At 45.6% G+C, this 18778-nt stretch overlaps 1 protein-coding gene across 12 annotated transcripts in view; it reads left to right on the forward strand.

The window, feature by feature from the left end:
• LOC123757546 (F-BAR domain only protein 2) overlaps nucleotides 1-18778 on the forward strand; it is a 375820-nt gene that overhangs the window by 268773 nt on the left and 88269 nt on the right. For all 12 annotated transcript variants that reach the window (XR_011229389.1, XR_011229388.1, XR_011229387.1 and 9 more), the window contains 2 exons: nucleotides 10831-10976; nucleotides 13748-13959. Coding sequence is in view for 9 of the 12 variants with exons in the window: in XM_069329477.1 (XP_069185578.1) it covers nucleotides 10831-10976; nucleotides 13748-13959 (358 nt within the window). In the remaining 3 variants the exon portion in view is untranslated. The remainder of the gene's footprint in view (nucleotides 1-10830; nucleotides 10977-13747; nucleotides 13960-18778) is intronic.

Consider the following 18778-nt stretch of genomic DNA (forward strand, 5'->3'; position numbering starts at 1 on the left):
TTAGAACAGTTTTTCTGCAGTTAATCCTTACTTTTGAATTAAACAGTTTTCGATGAGTGGGATGTCACTGTGCATAAATTTTCTTTTATGAATTGTTGTCTAGTAATTTAGTGAATGATAATATACACTATTACAGTATTTTAAACTTGGCTATCCTTCTCCTTGTTGATGTGTAGTTCTTGAAAGGACCATGTACATACATGTGTTTTATTAAAAATTTCTCAATTATTCTGCTTTCATAGGCTCATCAAAAGGTCAGTATTTGATTAATTGTAAATAGTATTGTGGAATCAATAGTCAACTTTTATTGTACAGTATATAGTCATTCAAGTAAAAAAAGCTTGTAATTTGTGGTCAATTGCATGAGGAATTTTATGTAAACCATCAATGTAGATGTGTAATATTTAAAATGCTTTAGTGAAATTAATAGAATCCTTGTCTTTTCTGGGGGGAGCCCCTTCAGCTCCACTGAGCTATCTAGGCTGATATGGATATATTAGACTTTGGCATCAGTCAATGTGCATGGAATTTTAGGCCTACCAGGGACCATAAGCCAGAACCTGACCCCATCAGAGAGGCACAAGGAGCAATGGCCTATAGCTTATGGCCTATATAGGGGGTGCCGTAGGCACAATCAAAGAACACTGTATAAACATCAGAGGTCCACGGCTGTTCAACATCCTCCCAGCGAGCACAAGAAATATTGTGGAACAACTGTGGACATTTTTAAAGAGAAAACTAGATTGTTTTCTAAAAGAAGTGCAGGACCAACCGGGCTGTGGTGGGTATGTGAGCCTTAGAGTCGCTCCAAGCAACAGCCTGTTGGAACAAGCTCTTACAATTCAAGTCTGGACTCGGGCCAAGCTTGGGGAGTAGAAGAACTCCCAGAACCCCATCAAGCAGGTATAGAAATGCACATGTGGTTATGGAGCATTCTATGTCAGTTATCGACCGGGGTCAGGCACCCAGAAAGGTAAGCGCCCCAAAACAAACCCCTATTCTGGTTAAAACTACTACTGAAAGTCAAACAAGTGGACAGAACTCCCCAATTGAAAACTTGTCTGTGCAACCCCTTCCTCGGGAGGGAAAAGGGGAAGCCCCAGACCCTCTCGCTGGCGATCCACCCTGCAGTTCTTCAGCTGATGTGATTGGCAACAGTCGTGTGACTCTGGCTCCTGACTTCTGTCCTCCAGCTCTGTGCCTTGTGGTGTTAGGTGGTTTCTCTGGTAGTGCACGAGCCAGGAGTAATCTCACAAGTACTCGGGCTGCATACGCCTAGGGTCCTCTTCCATAGATGCCTGTAAGTACTGCCCTTGGGGCTTGATGCCACCTTCCACAAGTCACCTTGGGATCTACCTTTGCTTGATCTCTTGCTGCTCGGAGATCAATCGCCTTTAGTGTGCTAGGGGTGTTATCTGCATCCTTATTTACCTTTGGGAAGGGGTAGTTTTCACTGGTAGGGGTGCAGGGTACTGCAAAGCTAGTTATCACCTCTCATAGTGGCTGGCTCTGTTCTGCCTGATTTCGTTGTCCTCGTGCGTGATTTTTCTTTTTTTATTGTCTTGGGGGGGGGGGGTCTACCTCTTGTGTTAGGTTGTTACCATTGTCTATTGGTGGTACCTCCACTAGGTCCCCGTGAGTGGACACATCCTGTGGGTGCAGCTTTTAGTGGATCACTTGGTAGACTTGGGCGCTGGTTAGCAGTACCCTGCCTGGACTTCCCTTAGCGATACTAGTCTAAGAGCCCTTTGATTCCTGCGGGGCCGTGGGGGTTCGTTGGATTCAACCCCGAGTCCTCTCTCAGGGTGATGCACAAAACTCGCTTTGTGCGAGTTTGAGCGTTGCTCAGCCCCCTTGTCTCAGGGTGACTCTCACTGTTTTTGCCTACGTCATTCTGCCTGTTGGGTTGGTGACACTTTCAACCCAGAGTCTTGCAAGTTTTTTTTGCTTGTTAGTGACTCGGTTCACCCAGTCCACTAAAGATTCTCCTCTGGTGCAGGCAACTTAGGCTTTGCATGCTAGGTTTAGGTTGCTGCAACACGCTAGGTTGGTTGCTATCCTGGAAGCCCCGAGGCTGCCCTGTTTTGGCTATAGAGACCCAGTCTTGGGGGTGGTAGTTGCCTTGACTGGTTCAGTCCACGCCCCCTCGTCCTTTCCCTGCTGTGGTTCATTCTGGTTTCCCACCTGCTTCTGGCTCCAAAGCATCTGAGGGCTTAACCCTTTAACTGCGCAACGCGCCTGTAGTCCCACGTTTGGGGTGGGCTTCGCGCCTCCGGGTATTTGTATTTTTTACGTTCCATTCAAAACTCCCGCAGCTACATGGGGTTCACATCAGCTTCCTCAGGGCTCTTGTAAACAGACGCCATCTTTAAAAAAAATTGTGATCCACATTCCCGGGTGTGAGAGCCTCAGTACTGAGTGAGCAACCAAGGCCGGCGCATGCAGCATGAGCTCACAGCACTGCTGTTCACCTTGTGACCACAGCATCGCCTAATAATGTCAAAATATATATATAACTTGTATTATTTAGCCATCATAGTATTACAGAAGAGCCTGAGTGTGATAATGACTGTGTACAATGTTCAAATATTAGTGATTCAATGCTGTTCACGATGTTCACAGCGCTAGCCACAGCACCACAGAATTTTTTCGTCCATCTAGGAATCTTCAAACGACTTCTTAGGTTCCTTTACAAAATAAACTTGTGGTCAATTATGTATTTACAGGATTTAGTGACCAGTATTGTGATAACAGCAGGATTATGGTGATAATAAGCACTGTGCGTAGTATTGTGGGAGTAGTAATTGTGGTGAGGGAGAGAATCGAGGTAGCCTCACTGTGTGGCAGCTACTCTTGCTTTGCTCATCATACTAGCTTAGTGATTCGCTATGGTGAACACATTTGTACATGGGTATATACAATGTGTGTATATAGCTATTTTGGTGAGGGAGGTGATGTAATCGTAGCGTCATCTGCTGGCTGCTGTGTGATTTCTCATGCAGTGTATGGTGGCCACTGTAAAGTTTGGACACAATACCGGCTTACTTGCATATTTCTGGTGAATAAAACATGTAGATAGGTATACATAACGTGTGTAAATAGTGTAATACAAACAATAACAGTATGGTGGGAGGAGTAATGTTGGCAAGTAAGATGTTGGAGGAGTGAGGGAAAGACTGGATGTTGGAGTGAGGGTGTGGCAGCTGACACTCGCGGAGTTCTGAGTGTGTTGATGGTGAATGTATATAGTGTGTGATAGTGTATAGTGTGTAAATAGACTGTATATATACATAAATTAGCATAATACAATGGAAATATGTGCCGGATATGTGTACACGTGTCATGCACGTAACACAGTGTCTTCGGACAATACTGATGTTCTACTGCCATAATATAGTGTACGTGTTCATTATACATAGAATTGGCACGTAAAAGCATTTAAAATGTATTTGGAACTATGCGCAGAAAATTAACAAAAATATATTCGCGGCAACTCGTGCATCCAGCTCTGAGCGCCCTACTGGCCCCGGGGGCGTATGCCACAGACGACCAGGGAATGATGATGTCACACACGAACTTACGGACCCCATAGCAGCTAAAGTACTTACAATTTCGACCTTCTGTTACTATACCCTTACTCAGGGAAGGGTTTTTGACACTTTAAAAACAGAAAAAAAATTTCTAGAGATTTTATTTCCTGCACACTGGGGGGTGTCATATTTGGAGGCCGCACAGTTAAGGGGTTAAGGGGGCAGAGCAGGTTTTAGCTGGTTTTGAGACTGGCAGTTTCGGGGAATGCTCCTTCTGGGTTGGCGATGGAGGCATTTGAGTCGGTTCCTCCAGCCATGGCATCTGGGTCTGACCAGTGGGCCACTTTCCTTCCCGCCTTTCTGTCTGCTCCGGCTTTTTCTTTTGAGGCTGGGGCTTTGGAGGATGACTCGGCCCCGGGTCCTGATGTGGAGGTTCCCAGGGCTGGGGAATGGTTGATTTGGGGGCTTTGGGCCCTGTTGGACTCCCTGCTTTGGTTTTTCTACCCTCAGAGTGGGGGCTTGCTGTTACAAGGTGTAGGGTTTTCTTATCCCTCCTCCGCATATGAGTTGAATTTGATGTTGACCTCTCTCCTGGTCCTTCAGTCCCGTCCTTCCAGAGGTTTTCGGCTTCCCGCATCCCACCCCATGAGGTGCAGGAAGCCATTGCAGCTTATCTTCTGCACGACACAGATTATGCCTCTTTCATGAATCCCTCTTCACTCAGGTTCCGGAGTCGTCCTGGCTAGTGGACTGCCCTGTGCTTTCGTTGGAAGCTTGACATACGTTCAGTCATTTTTGCATGATTGAGTGATGTGAGGTGTTTCAGTACCTCAGTGCGTGCTGCTTCGCCCCTACCTTTCCTTGAGATGCTGGCATGGTGCAGCTTCGTTTGCAGGTTCCCTCCCTTTTGGCTGCACTGGTTGCTGAGGACTTCCATGCTCATGGGCGTTTGGCTCGGTCTAGCGGTTCTTTTTCCTCCTGGAGCTGTCCTCTGATTGGCTTGCGGAGGATGTGGGGGCACTAGGGGCCATTCCTGGGTCTGATGTCTTGGTCTTGGCGGTGTGTGCATCATCTGCTCTGTTGACGCTGTTTGTGCCGATCCTACGGAATGCAGTGTCTGTTTTTCGCTTCGCATCTCTCGTAACGGCAGGTGGTGCTCGCTTCGTCTTTGGAATCTGCTTGGGCCCTGGCTCTTCGGTTTTCATGGCTTTTTTGTCCTTTGCTGTTTGCAGATTCTGAGGTCCGGCAGTATCTGCGGGCAGCTTCTTTAAGTTGCCGTCCTAGGTCGGACTTGTTGGTTATCAGGGGAGCCTGTGGGGGAGGGTTCCTCTTGTTATGGTAGGCCGACAGTGCCAGTTTCGGGCCAGCGCCTCCTTCGAACCCGTCTTAGTCTGGTCGGCACGGTGATTGTGCGTCAGTCTGGTTCTCGTGAGAGACTTTGGCCCTTTCACAGTTAGGCCCTTCCCAAAAGCAAAGAAAGGCGCTTTCAAGACGTCGGCCCTTGCGGGCGATGGGCAGGAGGCTCGCTCTGTTCGCTCAAGTCTGGTCCAACGATTTATAGGTTTTTGGGTCATTTCTGATAGCCTGTGGTGGTATTGGGTGTCTCCTCCTCCTTCAGGGGGTTTGGGGCTGGTGGGGCAGGCATCTTCTCCTGTGCTCCATCAGGTCATCTTGGAGTGGGTACGCTTAGGCATGGTCGAAACGACAACGTCCCTCAGGTGGGTTCCCGCCTGTTCCCTGTTCTGAAATGGTACTCTGTGGACCTGCAGTTCATTCTGGGCTTGTCCCGTCTGAAACCCTGGGTCTATTGCCCCTCCTTTTGGATGACTACTGTCCCAGGTCCGGTTTCTTTTGGAGCTGGGCACTTGGATGGTGTCCCTGGACCTCCGGGACACGTATTGGCATGTCACGATTTGTCTGAGGTTCAGGGACTGGTTAGGCTCTGTTGTGGGGTGTCAGGCTTCCAACTTTCATTGCCTTCCAATCGACTTGAACCTGGCACCTCACGTGTTTACACATGCCTTACCAAGGTTGTGGTGGCCCGTCTGCATCTCTTAGGAGTTTGGGTCCAGGCCTACCTCGACGACTGGTTGGTGTGGGCTCCCAGCCAGTTCATGTGTCTGCTCGCCAGGGGTGTGATTCTTTCCCAGCTTGCCGGATTTGGGTTCCTGGTGACCTTGCAGAAGTTCCATCTGGTTCCCTCTCAGGTTCAGTCTTGGCTGGGTCTTGTGTGGGACTCTCGGACCGCTTCAGTGTCTCTCCCTCCAGTTTCTCTGCTTCGGCTGCAATCTTCGCCCTTGCTTGTTTTTTGGGCTTCCGTGTCGTCCTGCAGATACTCAAGGGTTGTGCGGGAGCCTGATCTTTGTCGTGATGATCTAACCGCTGGGTCGGGTTTGGCTTTGTCGGCTTTTCTGGCTCTTTCAGGGTCTTCCCTTCTGCCTCTCTTGTGATCGCCGAATTCGAATTTGTGTCCAGGGGCCTTGCATTGGCTGCTGCATCACCGGCTTCCTCTTTGGCTTTTTCGGGGTTCAGTTCCTTGGCGCCTACCCGAGCCCTCTCTCGATGTGTTCACGGATGTGTTATCTCCTGGCTGGGGCTTTGTGACCAGTGCTCCCCAGGCCAGCTAGGGGCAGTGGGGTCTGTCCTTCCGTTGGGCCCCACAGCATGTTGCAGAGTTCGCAGCTGTACTCACCTATTTGTGCTTGTGGGGGTTGAGCTCTGGCTCTTTGGTCAGCTATGTGGATGTCGCTTCAGAGGGTTTGGGTCGCTTGCGGATCGACAATCAGGCTCCATTCAGACTGCTCCCTGGTGGTTCATTGCCTGAACTGAGGGGGTTCGATGCGGTCCTTGGCTTTCTTCTTCTTCTTCGTAATATGTGCAGTTTGCAAGAATGTATATCCTCCCAATGACCACACGAGTGGTAATGGAGAAAGATGCGTATATGACAATGCACAACAACACATCAACGGTCACGACGTGCCTGAGTCAAGAAGATAACGATGCCATCAAGGTGGGTAAGGATAAAGCCAAACTTAACAAGAGGAACGCAGGATGGGAATAAAGAGAACAGAAGGCGAACGCAAAACGTCGCCGCAGTAAAGAAAGCGAGGGACGTAGGCAATAGATGAAGGGCAGGAGGCGAAGGATGTGAAGAAGGCAAGTGCAAAGCAGACATGAGAAAGGAAGTGGGGGGGGGGGGGGTACGAGCAGAGGAAGGTACAAAGAGCGAATGTGTGAGGGGGCCTCGTAGCCTGGTGGATAGCGCGCAGGACTCGTAATTCTGTGGCGCGGGTTCGATTCCCGCATGAGGCAGAAACAAATGGGCAAAGTTTCTTTCACCCTGAATGCCCCTGTTACCTAGCAGTAAATAGGTACCTGGGAGTTAGTCAGCTGTCACGGGCTGCTTCCTGGGGGTGGAGGCCTGGTCGAGGACCGGGCCGCGGGGACACTAAAAGCCCCGAAATCATGTCAAGATAACCTCAAGAAGGGTAGAGGACGTCAAGACAGGACAGGCATGGTTAGGACAGGGCAAGGTACGTAGACAGCATCCAGAGCCTCACGACTGGGACGCTAACGCATTGGACTCCACAGAAACCCCAGCAGGACAATGGGAGGAAGACCTTTTAAGGGCACGAGGACAAGTCGTGGGAGAACGTGAAGTATATTCACGCCCTGCCACCTTCCCTGCCAATCAGGGAAGGTGGCAGGGCGCTTGGAAATCGGGACGACAGAAGAGTGCTTCTGCTTAGTTCCGGGGGCAGAGACGTGCAGCAAGGCAGCCTGGGAAGGTTCGCTAAAGATTTTCAAAGGGCGTTGTCCAGTGTCGATTCAAACACTTTGGAGATAGCAGAGGCAGGTGTGGGTGGATGGACGTCAACCGTAGAAGAAGCGGAAGAGAGAAGCAAAGGGTCAACCTCATTAACAGGAAAAGTCACTAAATTCTTTCCGCAGTCCAAGGCAGACCAGCACCGTCTCGAGTGCATCCACAACGCGAGGGACAATAGCGTCAACAAGATAGGGACTCAGTTGAATGGCGGGTGGGAGAGAAGAAGCCTCAGGGGTGAGAGGAACGTCAATGACAAACAGGTCAGGCACAGGCAAAGGCGGCGACGGAGGGAGAAGCGGCGAGTGACTAGGCATTGGGGCAAGATGAGGCAAAGTACAACTGGAGGGTGGAGTGATGACGAGAAGAACCTTAGTGAATGCCGCAACGTAGGAAGAACACTGCTTGAAAGTGATGGCATGATCACCACCAAAATTGGGGCAACAGAGGTTGTAGGACTCAGTCACGAGTGAAATGGGAGCCAGAGCATTTGCCACAATGGACGTCATTGGTGCAGCCAAGAGAGGTATGGTGAAAACCCTTGCAACAAAAGAGTGGGATGGGGGACGTACACCTCCAATTTATGAAGGAAGCCATTAATCCAAACCCAATCACGGGGGAGGGAGTCAAGAAAAGTAAGAAGGGCAGTGCCGGTATCATACAGGTCGCCATCAATCTGATGCATAAATTTCTTGACACCAAAGATCGGAAGGTCAGCATCCTGCAGTTGCACCTTGATGTCGTCTGCACTAACGTCAACAACATGCCGGACCACATATCGTACCAAACGGTCACCCAGAGGCGTATAACAACGAACTTTGTAACCACAGATATCAGTAATGTCCGAAAGCACCAAGTCCCCGGAGGGAGCGTGCTCCACTGCAATCAAGTTCCTGCGTTTATTCGGCCTGAAATCTTGCACCTCGATCTTAAAGAACCCGGGAATGGCTTGGTAGAAAAGATTTCGGACCCTACTATTTCCAAAAACACTCCGATCAGCGGGCGTATTGGCATCAAAGGTGATGATGAATGTACATAGGCCAGGAGAACTCTTCTGACATGGAGGGTGTGGAGACAGGGGTTGCTGGGAGTCTCAGGGCACCGCAGGATGCAGACGACTTTTCGTCTCCAATCTATTAGCTTTAGTATGATGTTTACTGTCCAGAAAAATACCCTCGAGATTCCCCTCCAAGACCGGAAACCGGAATGCGTGCCAAGGAACAACAGGTCCTGAAACCCCTCAAAGGGATCGGAAATGTTCACGGGAGAAACGCTGTGCGAACCACCATTCGTTGCCATGGTCGGCCGGCCGTCCTTGGCTTTGGGGCTAGTTTGCTTTGGGTGACTCGTCTGCTGAGTTCTCGGGGTTTGGCTCTCCTGGCTGTTCAAGTTCGGGGTGTCCAACGTCCTGGCAGATGGCCTGTCTCCGTTCATTCCCCTGTCCTCGGAATGGACAGTCGTCACTGTCTCATTCAGTTGGCTCTGCCGGAAGTATGGGCTCCCAGAGGTAGACTTCTTTGCATCAGCGTGGTCGATTCATCTCTTGGTATATATGGCTTCCTTCTCCGACTGCGAGGCCGTCGGGGTCGATGCTTTTTGGCGGGACTGGTCAAAGTGGGTTTACCTGTATCTCTTTTCCCCAGTTCCACTGTTATTCCAGGTCCTAGCTCGCTTGGAGATTTACCAGGGAAGAGTAGTCCTCTTGGCTCCTTGGTGGCCAGCCCCGCCTTGGTTTCAGGCGCTGCTTGCTCAGTGTCCGAACCAAGGGGTTTTCCCGCAGCTATGCCTCTTTCAGCTCATCAGTCCAGTCCATTATATGGCTGGTTCGATCTTCTCCTTGAGTCTTCACGTCTGGTATTTTCGACTCGGGTCTATCACCATCTGTATGATGATCAGGTGGCTTCGTTAATGGTGTCCCACCTGCGTGCTTCGTCTCAGCGGTAATATGAATTTTCCTAGCAATCCTTCCATTTATTTTTATCTCTTCTTAGGTATACTTCACTTTCTGTTACAATGGTCTTGTTCTTTCTCTCATGGCTGTTTTAGGACTGTCATCTTATGCTGAATACTGTCGCCTCGTATCGTGTTGTGCTGGCAGAGCCGCTGCAGCTTGCTTTCTGCTTCGTTTCGCAAGCTGTCTCGGGCGTTGTTTCACCTCCGGCCTGTTCATGCTCCGCCTGAGCCGTTCTGGTTGTTTGACAGGGTGCTCTCTTATCTCTCTTTCCCTCAGTTTGTAGTGGCCCCTTCGGTTCAGGATTCTCTCTCCAGGGCTCTTTCCCTGTTGGCATTGATCTCTGGGGGTCGGTTCGGGGAGCTTCATGCTCTCCTCTGGTACAGGGGTTTCTGCTTTTTTTGCTCTGGTGGTAGGTTTCTTCGTTTGCAGTAGTCTCCTCCTTTTCTGGCGAAGAATGTTACGGCTGCTTTCCGGGAAACCAAAGGCCCCCCCCCCCCCTTCCCCAGAAAACCAGTGTTGAATGTAATGAAACGTCATTTTCTGGGTGAGACCTGGAGGCTCCCCAGCGTCCCTTCCTCTCTCCGGTCGGCATTTTTTTTTTGTGATTTTGACATCCAGTCTTAGAACTGGGGTGTAGGTGACCGGCATGAGGGATCTGGGGCTCCTCCTTTCCCCTCAAGGGAAAGGGGGAGCTGCACATATGACAGCATGGCACGTGGTGAGAACAAAGCCAATCCATGACGAAAGCATCGAAAGAAACACTTATGAGGGAAAAAGTTATTGAGTTTTCGTCAAAATTATAGAAAAGTGAGACAGATGTTCTCATATGCAAATATCCCTTTACAGCATTCTATTGCAAACAATTTGATACCAAATTGAACGATGTAGCATGAACATTGGGGTCAGAAAGCTGAAAAGAGAATAAACATTGGAGTGGTGAACTCTCTGGCAATGCTCGCGCTACCTTGCAGTATGTGGCGGGTCTAAAGTATAGGAAAGAAAGACTTATAAGTTCTTATATGCACATATTCCTTTAGCACATTCATATGCAAACATTTTAATACCAAATTGAATGATGTAGCATTAAAATTGAGGTCAGAAAGCTAAAACAGTATAAAGATATGTGGATGGTGGTGAGTTAGCGCGCAATGCTCGGGCCTACCGTGAGGTGTGCAGGGCCTCGCCTGCCATGGCAACGAAAGTGTTAAGAACGTGAAATGTTGTATGTTTAGTGTTAATGTCTATCATTTAATTCAAAACAAGTTTATTGTGGTTTTATTGTTAATCAAAGGAAGTTATTTATCTTAATAACAATGGTGACTATCATATAATTGATGTTTGCTTGTTAAATGTGCATCTTTAACATGTGACCTTTAAACAATGGAATGGATGATGCACAATATAGACATCTTTCCTATTCCTGGTATGCTTATTTTTCAGCTTACAGTGAGGTAAGAAAGTAGATTAATGATACTTGTCCTCTATTTAAGTTGCTTTTTCAATATATGTATTTTGTTTTACAGAATTAAGTGATATTTTGAATGAGACAGACGTTGAAGCTCCTCCTGCATTGCCACCAAGGACAGGTGGTGGTGGATCCTCAAGCCGTGGATCAACACCCACCCCAACCATGGCAATCCCAAGACCTCCCTCACGTAAAGCTCTTGAGGTAATTATTATGTATCTTTGCTATATTAATGGTGTTTATGTATATATTTTGGCATTTTGTTTTATATATTTATATAGAGTATATCTTGGATGCCTTGTTCTCTCTGGGAACGCCCCATCCCTGAGAAGGTGGCTACATTTACATTATTTTCTAAACAGGTCAGAGTTTCTCAAGTGTAAAAGGATCTTGAAAGAGTATCTGGGACATGTGCTAAGTGATTCTTCATGTGGTTTTGCTATCATATTGGTAAAGAAGTTGCTACTTGATGGCAGTTTGAAATAAAAATGTATGAAAAGTAAGATCACCTTGTGTGTAAGAGCATTCTAGTGTAAAGTAGATGGGAATTGAATGAGAAAAATAGTAGATGTTAGGGAGAAATAGAGAAACAATATTTTTTAAATGGTTTTGTGGAGGTGGAGAATAAAAAATAGACTACACAAAGTTGTACATCACACAAGTTTATCCAAAGATAAGAACCATAGAAGAGATAAGTGGTACTCACTTAAGCCCCCTTACTGTTGTGCTTCCAATGGCAATTGGAGCCATCCTTCCTATTTCATTTTTATTTTTAGCATAGTCTCATGTTCACTTGTATTTTCTGGTGAGAGCCCTGTGGGCTCCCTAAAGCTATCTTACTGATCTACTGAACAAGTGCCTTCTACTTGAGTGGCAGAGTCCTTGTAACCCTACCAGGGATCATGAACCTGAATCTAGCCCCCTCAGAGAGGTGAAAGGAGCGATGGCCATGAACACTTTACATTTAAAGTAGGTGATCTTGCCATTGACTTAGGAAGGACCCAGAAAGGTAGGCGAATCAAAACACACCACTGTCTGGTTAAAAATTGCAAGTTACGTTCTCGTAAGCGCAAAAGAATTTTCCTCAAGAAGCAAACAAACAAGCAAAATGTTGTCCAACTAACACCCTGCGTGTTAGCGCAATCCCCCCCCCCTCCCCCCAGTGTTTTCTTTGGTGTTTTGCCCTTACAGCAGTTTTATGAAATGGATGTGTGCATGTTGCCAGGAGTTTGAAGTACTGAAGCAGCATGCGCCTAAGGTTTCCTTCCCTAGGTGCTCCGTAAGTACTGCCTTTGCGTCTTAGGGCTATCTTCCCTGGGGCATTCGGGAAACATTCCCCATTAGAGGGCTTCCTTGTTTGTAGTTGTCCTCGCCCTTGGGACAAGTTGGGGGACTTGGGCTTTCAGCTTTATTCCAGGTAGGGGTGTGTTTGTTTGCTGGTGGGGCTCGCTGCGGCTAACACAGATTGCATTGGTATCACACAGCTGCCGATGTTTCTCTAGCTACTTGTTTGATTGTTGCATCATTTCGGGGTTTTTCTTTTGTTTTCCTTTTGCCATTTTCGCCTGTTGTGGGGGGAGGGGGTCTGCCTAGCTCCTTATTACGCATAGCCTAGGGTGTGGTGGTGGTACTCCTCTGATCCCCCCCCCCGAGGTTTCACAACTGCTACTTGGTCAGTTTGCCTGCTTTAGAAAGGCTTTACTGGCTTAGCTGGCACCAGTGCTTGGGCTTCCTATAGGACTTATTCACTCAATGGGCCCTGGAAAACCTCTATGGGCTCAGTCATGCCGTCTTCCTTATCTTGAGGTTATGTTGAGACGATTTCAGGGCTTAGCGTCCCCATGGCCCGGTCCTCAACCAGGCCTCCTTTTTTGTTCAACATTCCCAGGAAGCAGCCCATATTAGTTGCCTAACTCCCAGGTACCTATTTACTGCTAGATGAACAGGGGCATCAGAGTGAAAGAAACTGCCCATCTGTTTCCTCCTCCGCCGGGAATCGAACCCGTAACCTTCGAACCTGCAACAAGTACTCTGAGAGAGAACTCTATCAACATCAGAGGCCCAAGACTGTTCAACACGCTTCCACTACACATAAGGGGCATAACTGGCCGACCCCTCACAGTGTTCAAGAGAGAACTGGATAAGCACCTCCAAAGAATACCTGATTAACCAGGCAGTGATTCGTACGTCAGACTGCGAGCAGCCGCGTCCAACAGCCTGGTTGACCAGTCCAGCAACCAGGAGGCCTGGTCGACGACCGAGCCGCGGGAATGCTAAGCCCAGATGCACCTCAAGGTAACCATGAGGTCACAATGCATGATGCATAGTCACAAAACCTCGACTGTGTGTTGTGAATGTGTGCCTCCTGCTGTGAACATTGTAACTAGCGTTGTGTTCACTGATATCTGAACTTTGTACATGAATTTTATTAATCAAGCTCATGTATGACACTGCCATTGCAAAATAATTGCAGTTACTGTAATCATTACTAAGCGGTGGTGTGGCCCCGACATGCATAACTGTGCTGTGAGCTGCTCCTGCTGTATGCGCCTGCCTTGGTTGCTCTGGCAGTACTGAGACTAACAGCCAGGAGGGATGCATATGATTATTTTTCAAAATGGCTTTTGTTTACTCGAGTCCTGAGGCACAGGATGTGAGCCCTGTGTACCTGTAGACATTTTAAGTCTTTCAATATATTTAAAAATGCTTAAAGGAACTATGCCCACCACTAGTCAAGTGCCTTAATGTGCTATATGCAGTGCAGGGGGTTAAGGGTTAACAAAGTTGTGTGTGTTGTGCACCAAAATGTCTTGGTAGGCATTTGAGTACACTTGATGGATTTAGTCTTTTTGCTCAGTGTTAAGATATTAAAGCTCCACCTCTCAATTTTTCCTGTTATACTTTTTTGTTGCTGTTATTTTGTTTTGTTTGGGATACTTTCCTTGACTGTTTAATATTATTATTTTCAATAACAGGGACCATCTCCAAGGGGACGTCAGAGTCCTTCCACGGTATCTGGACTGTCACGTGCAGAGTCGGTATCAAGTCTAGAATTCCGAACATCTAGTATGGTGGGCACCTCACGTGGTCCGTCCCCTCTCACCATAGGATTATCTGATACTATCCCTCTTGCTGTAGCATTCCAAGAGTTGTGTCATGCATACTTTAGAGGAACAGATGAAGCGAAGTAAGTTCAGCTCTGTAAAGTATATTGTAATATTTTTTGTCAAACAGTATAGATGTTTAAATTTTTCAAAATTTATTTTAGCTTCTAAATTTTATCTATATAATTTCATCAATTAAAATTATCATATTCTGCTATTCCCTAAGGTAAGATCCTACTGATTGCTGCTAAGGATCTGGTGCAGTGCAGGTTGACATTTCACACTGGCATAGTGAAGAATGTGTCAAAATATTCCTTCTGGATCATTCTAGTTCTATAGGGATTCTGGAGAATTATCAATCTAGCCAAGAATGTTGACAGAAAAGTCGTTACATAAACTAAAATGCCTCTCCAGGCATAATTGCATAGCTTGACATCAAAGAGATTGCAAGCAAATCACGCCTTGGTAGAGTTTTCATGGCTGCTCCCCAATGCTACAACCTGGAAGCAACCAAGCCTTGTGTAATTACCTAAGTGTAGTTACAGGATGAGAGCTACGCTCATGGTTTCCCCAGCACTCTTTATCATATAACGCTTTGAAATTACTGACGGTTATGGCATCCATCACCTTCTCACCTAACTTATTCCAGCCGTCTACCACTCTGTTTACAAAAGTATCTTTTCTTATATTTCCCCGGCAGCTTTGTTTCGTTACTTTAAATCTATGACCTCTTGTTCTTGAAGTTCTGGGTTTCAGGAATTCTTCCCTATCAATTTTATTGATTCCTGTTACTATTTTGTACGTAGTGATCATATCGCCTCTTTTTCTTCTATCTTCTAGTTTTTGCATATTTAAGGCCTCTAACCTCTCCTGATAAATCTTGTTATTCAGTTCTGGGAGCCACTTATTGGCATGTCTTTGCACCTTTTCCAGTTTGTTGATGTACTTTTTAAGATATGGTCACCATACAACCGCTGCATATTCCAGCTTTGTTCAAACAAAAGTTGTGAACAATTTCTTTGGTATTTCTCCATCCATGTACAGTATTTAAAAGCAATTCTAAAGTTAGAAAGTGTAGCATAGTCTCATCGTACAATATTCTTAATGTGGTCCTCAGGTGACAGTTTTCTATCTAAAACCACCCCTAGATCCCTCTCTTTGTCAGAATTCTTAAAAGATTTCTCACATAATTTATAGGTTGAGCGGGGTCTATGTTCCCCAATTTCACATTCCATAACATGGCATTTATATACATTAAATTCCATTTGCCAAGTGGTGCTCCATATACTTATTTTGTCCAGGTTTTCTTGAAGGGCATGACAATCATCTAGGTTTCTTATCTTCCCTATTATCTTCAGCAAACATGTTCATATAATTCTGTATTCCATCTGGTAGATGATTTATGCAGACAATGAACATCAGCGGTGTAAGAACTGAACCCTGTGGTACTCCACTTGTAACATTTCTCCAGTCCGATACATTGCCTCAGATTACTGCCCTCATTTTTCTATCAGTCAGAAAATTTTTCATCCATGTTAGAAGCTTACCTGTCACCCCTCCAATATTTTCTAGTTTCCAGAACAACCTCTTATGTGGAATTCTGTCAAAAGCCTTTTTTAGGTCCAGATAGATGCAGTCAACCCAATTATCTCTTTCCTATAAAATCTGTGGCTCGATCATAGAAACTGAGTAAATTCAATACACACAGGATCTTCCAGATCGAAAACCATACTGTCTGCCTGATATTATATCATTTCTCTCCAGGTGTTCTACCCATTTAGTTTTTATTATTTTTTCCAATACTTTCACTATTACACTTGTCAATGATACAGGTCTATAATTGAAGGGGTCTTCCCTGCTGCCACTTTTGTAGATTAGAACTATGTTAGCCTGTTTCCACACGTCTGCTATGACTTCTGAACACAGGAATGCCTGAAAGATCAGGTGAAGTGAAATGCTGAGCTCAGATGCACATTCTCTCAGAACCCATGGTGAAACTCCATCTGGGCCAACTGCTTTGTTCCTACTTAGCTCCTTTAGCATATTTTCCACTTCATCTCTAGACACCTCCATACGCTCTATGTTGTTCTCTGGAATTCTTATTGTGTCTGGTTCTCTGAAGATTTCATTTTGTACAAACACACTTTGGAACTTTTTGTTTAATATTTCACACATTTCCCTTTCATTTTCCATGAATCTGTTTCCCATTTCAACCTCTGGATATTATCCTTTACCTCTGGATATTATCCTTTATATTTAAGATACTAGGGAAGATAAGAAACTTATCTTCCGTAGTATCTTCCCTAGAAACATGATGATTGTCATGCCCTTTAATCCTTAAACTGCACATGGAGTATATATATGTCATGATTGAGCAGGATTGTTGTGATAATTAGCGCTGTGGGAGGCGATGCTGAGGGACGGAGGAAGATAGCATCATTTACCGACTGTGTGGCCACCTGTTATTGTCTGCATTCACATACCAGCTCAGTGGTTCTCTATGGTGAACACAAATGTAGATACTTATATATAATGTGTGTATTAGTGTAGTAACAGCAAAAGGATTATGCTGGGAGGAGCCATTTGGGTGACGGAGGTGGCGTCATCTGCATGACTTGTCTAGCTGTGTAGAGGGTGGCCACTATACTCTTTGGGCGCTCTACAAGCTTAGGTGTACAGTTACAGTGCATACAGCATGTAGATACTTATATATAATGTGTGTGTATATAGTGTAATAACACTGCAAACAGTATTGTTGGAAGAGAAATTTAGTACGTGTGACCTTGAATATGTGAGGGAGGCAGCTGCCAGCTGACTGTGTGTATCGACGTCTCTTAGTGCCTAAACTAACTATATCAGCTTAGTTGTACAGTTGTGGTGAAGAAAACATGTAGATACTTATATATAATGTCTGTATATAGTGAGTAAAATAAAAAAAAAACAGGATGGTGGGAGGAGAAAGTTGGAGAGTGAGGCGTTTTTAAGGGAGTGGCATCGAGTGGGTGGCTGTGTTTGGCGGTCACTCCTCATTGCTTTTCGACTCACAGTACCAACTTAGTTGTTCGTTATGGTGAACAAAGCATGCAGATACTTATATATAAACTGTGTGTAGTGTAATAACAGCAAAATTATTTGTTTATTGTTTTACGAACATAATAATTGAATCACTACTATGCACACCATACTTTTGAGTATAGCGATGATTCACCACTTTATTATATAAATATATCACAATACACACTATTGAGTAATATTATTGCAAAAAAACTAAGAAAAAATCAATCAGAGACATTGAAATAATTAGGTAATAATATCTTTGTGGTAACTCCCACCTGTCAGCGTGGGTGACGCTGACCGGCTCTGACGACTGCTCTGTCAATGCCTACATTTTTTGCCAGACTTCCTCAGCCTATTGCGCCCAAAATATGTCACCTACGATTTTTATTTTTTATTTTTCCCATGCTCAGGGAACACACATTAACATTTTTAGAAGACGAAATAATTTTTTAGGAATTTTTTTTCTTACGCACAAGGATGTAAATCTCCTCGGGACCTCTTAGCAGCTTAAAGGTTAAGAAGACCTGGCCAAAATAAGTGTATGGAGAACCATTTAGCAAATGGAATTCAATGTGAATAAATGCCATATTATGTAATGTAGAATAGGAGAAAATAGACTACACAACCTACAAATTATGTGAAAAAGCTTTAAAAAAAATTCTGATATCGTAGGAGATCTAGGGGGTGGTTCTAGATAAAAAACGGTCACCTGAGGACCACATAAAAAATATTGTGCTAGGAGCCTATTCTATGCTTTTCAATTTCAGAATTGCTTCTGAAATTCATGAATGGTAAAATTCTAAAGAAACTGTTCACAACTTTTGTAAGATTAAAGTTGGATTATGCTGTGATTGCATGATGTCCATATCTAAAGAAGCACATCAACAAACTGAAAAAGGTGTAAAGACATGCAACCAAATGGCTACTGGAACTGAAGGACAAGAGCTACAAGGAGAGGTTAGAGGCATTAAATATACCAAAACTAGAAGATATAAGAAAAAGAGGTGATATGATCATGTACAAAATAGTAATAGGAATCTACAAAATTGATAGGGAAGAATTCATGAGACCTGTAACTTCAGAATCAAGAGGTCATAGTTTCAAGTTAAGTAAACAAAGCTGCCGAAGAAATATAAGAAAATTCACTTTCGCAAACAGAGTGGTAGACGGTTGGAACAAGTTAAGCTTGAAGGTGGTGGAGGTCAAAACAGTCAGTAGGTTCAAAGCGTTATATGACAGAGTGCTGGGAAGAAGGGACACCAGGGAGCTGGTGGCTGAGCAGACAGAACACTGTACGCGTGATCCTGTGGTCCCGGGTTCAATCCCGGGCGCCGGTGAGAAACAATGGGCAGAGTTTCTTTCACCCTGATGCCCTTGTTACCTAGCAGTAAATAGGTACCTGAGAGTTAGTCAGCTGTCACGGGTTGCTTCCTGAGGGTGGAGGCCTGGTCAAGGACCGGGCCGCGAGGACACTAAGTCCCAAAATCATCTCAAGATAACCTCATGATAACCACAAGTGTAGCTCTCAAACTGTAACTACATTTAGATAATAACACTTGGGCAGTTACATTTTCCCAAGCCAGATTTACTCCTCCATTTCAACAAACTTTTGATGCCTCACTTCGCTGAATCGAGTAAGACATCAAAATAAGATGTCCCTAGCCTAGAGCCTATGCAGAGGTTTCAATGGCCCATGCATCACCCAAGGTGATTCTCCGCATCTCAGTGGTCAAGCCTCTTGGATGAACTCCCAAACTCGCAAGAGAATGAACTCTGTCAGTGCAGCGGCAAGGTTAAACGAGCACCCAAAGGAAGGAAATCCTGAGCTCGTGTAGCTCGAGGAGT

This window comes from Procambarus clarkii, chromosome 22 (assembly GCF_040958095.1).
Source record: "Procambarus clarkii isolate CNS0578487 chromosome 22, FALCON_Pclarkii_2.0, whole genome shotgun sequence".
In the NCBI taxonomy this organism is placed as follows: domain Eukaryota; kingdom Metazoa; phylum Arthropoda; class Malacostraca; order Decapoda; family Cambaridae; genus Procambarus; species Procambarus clarkii.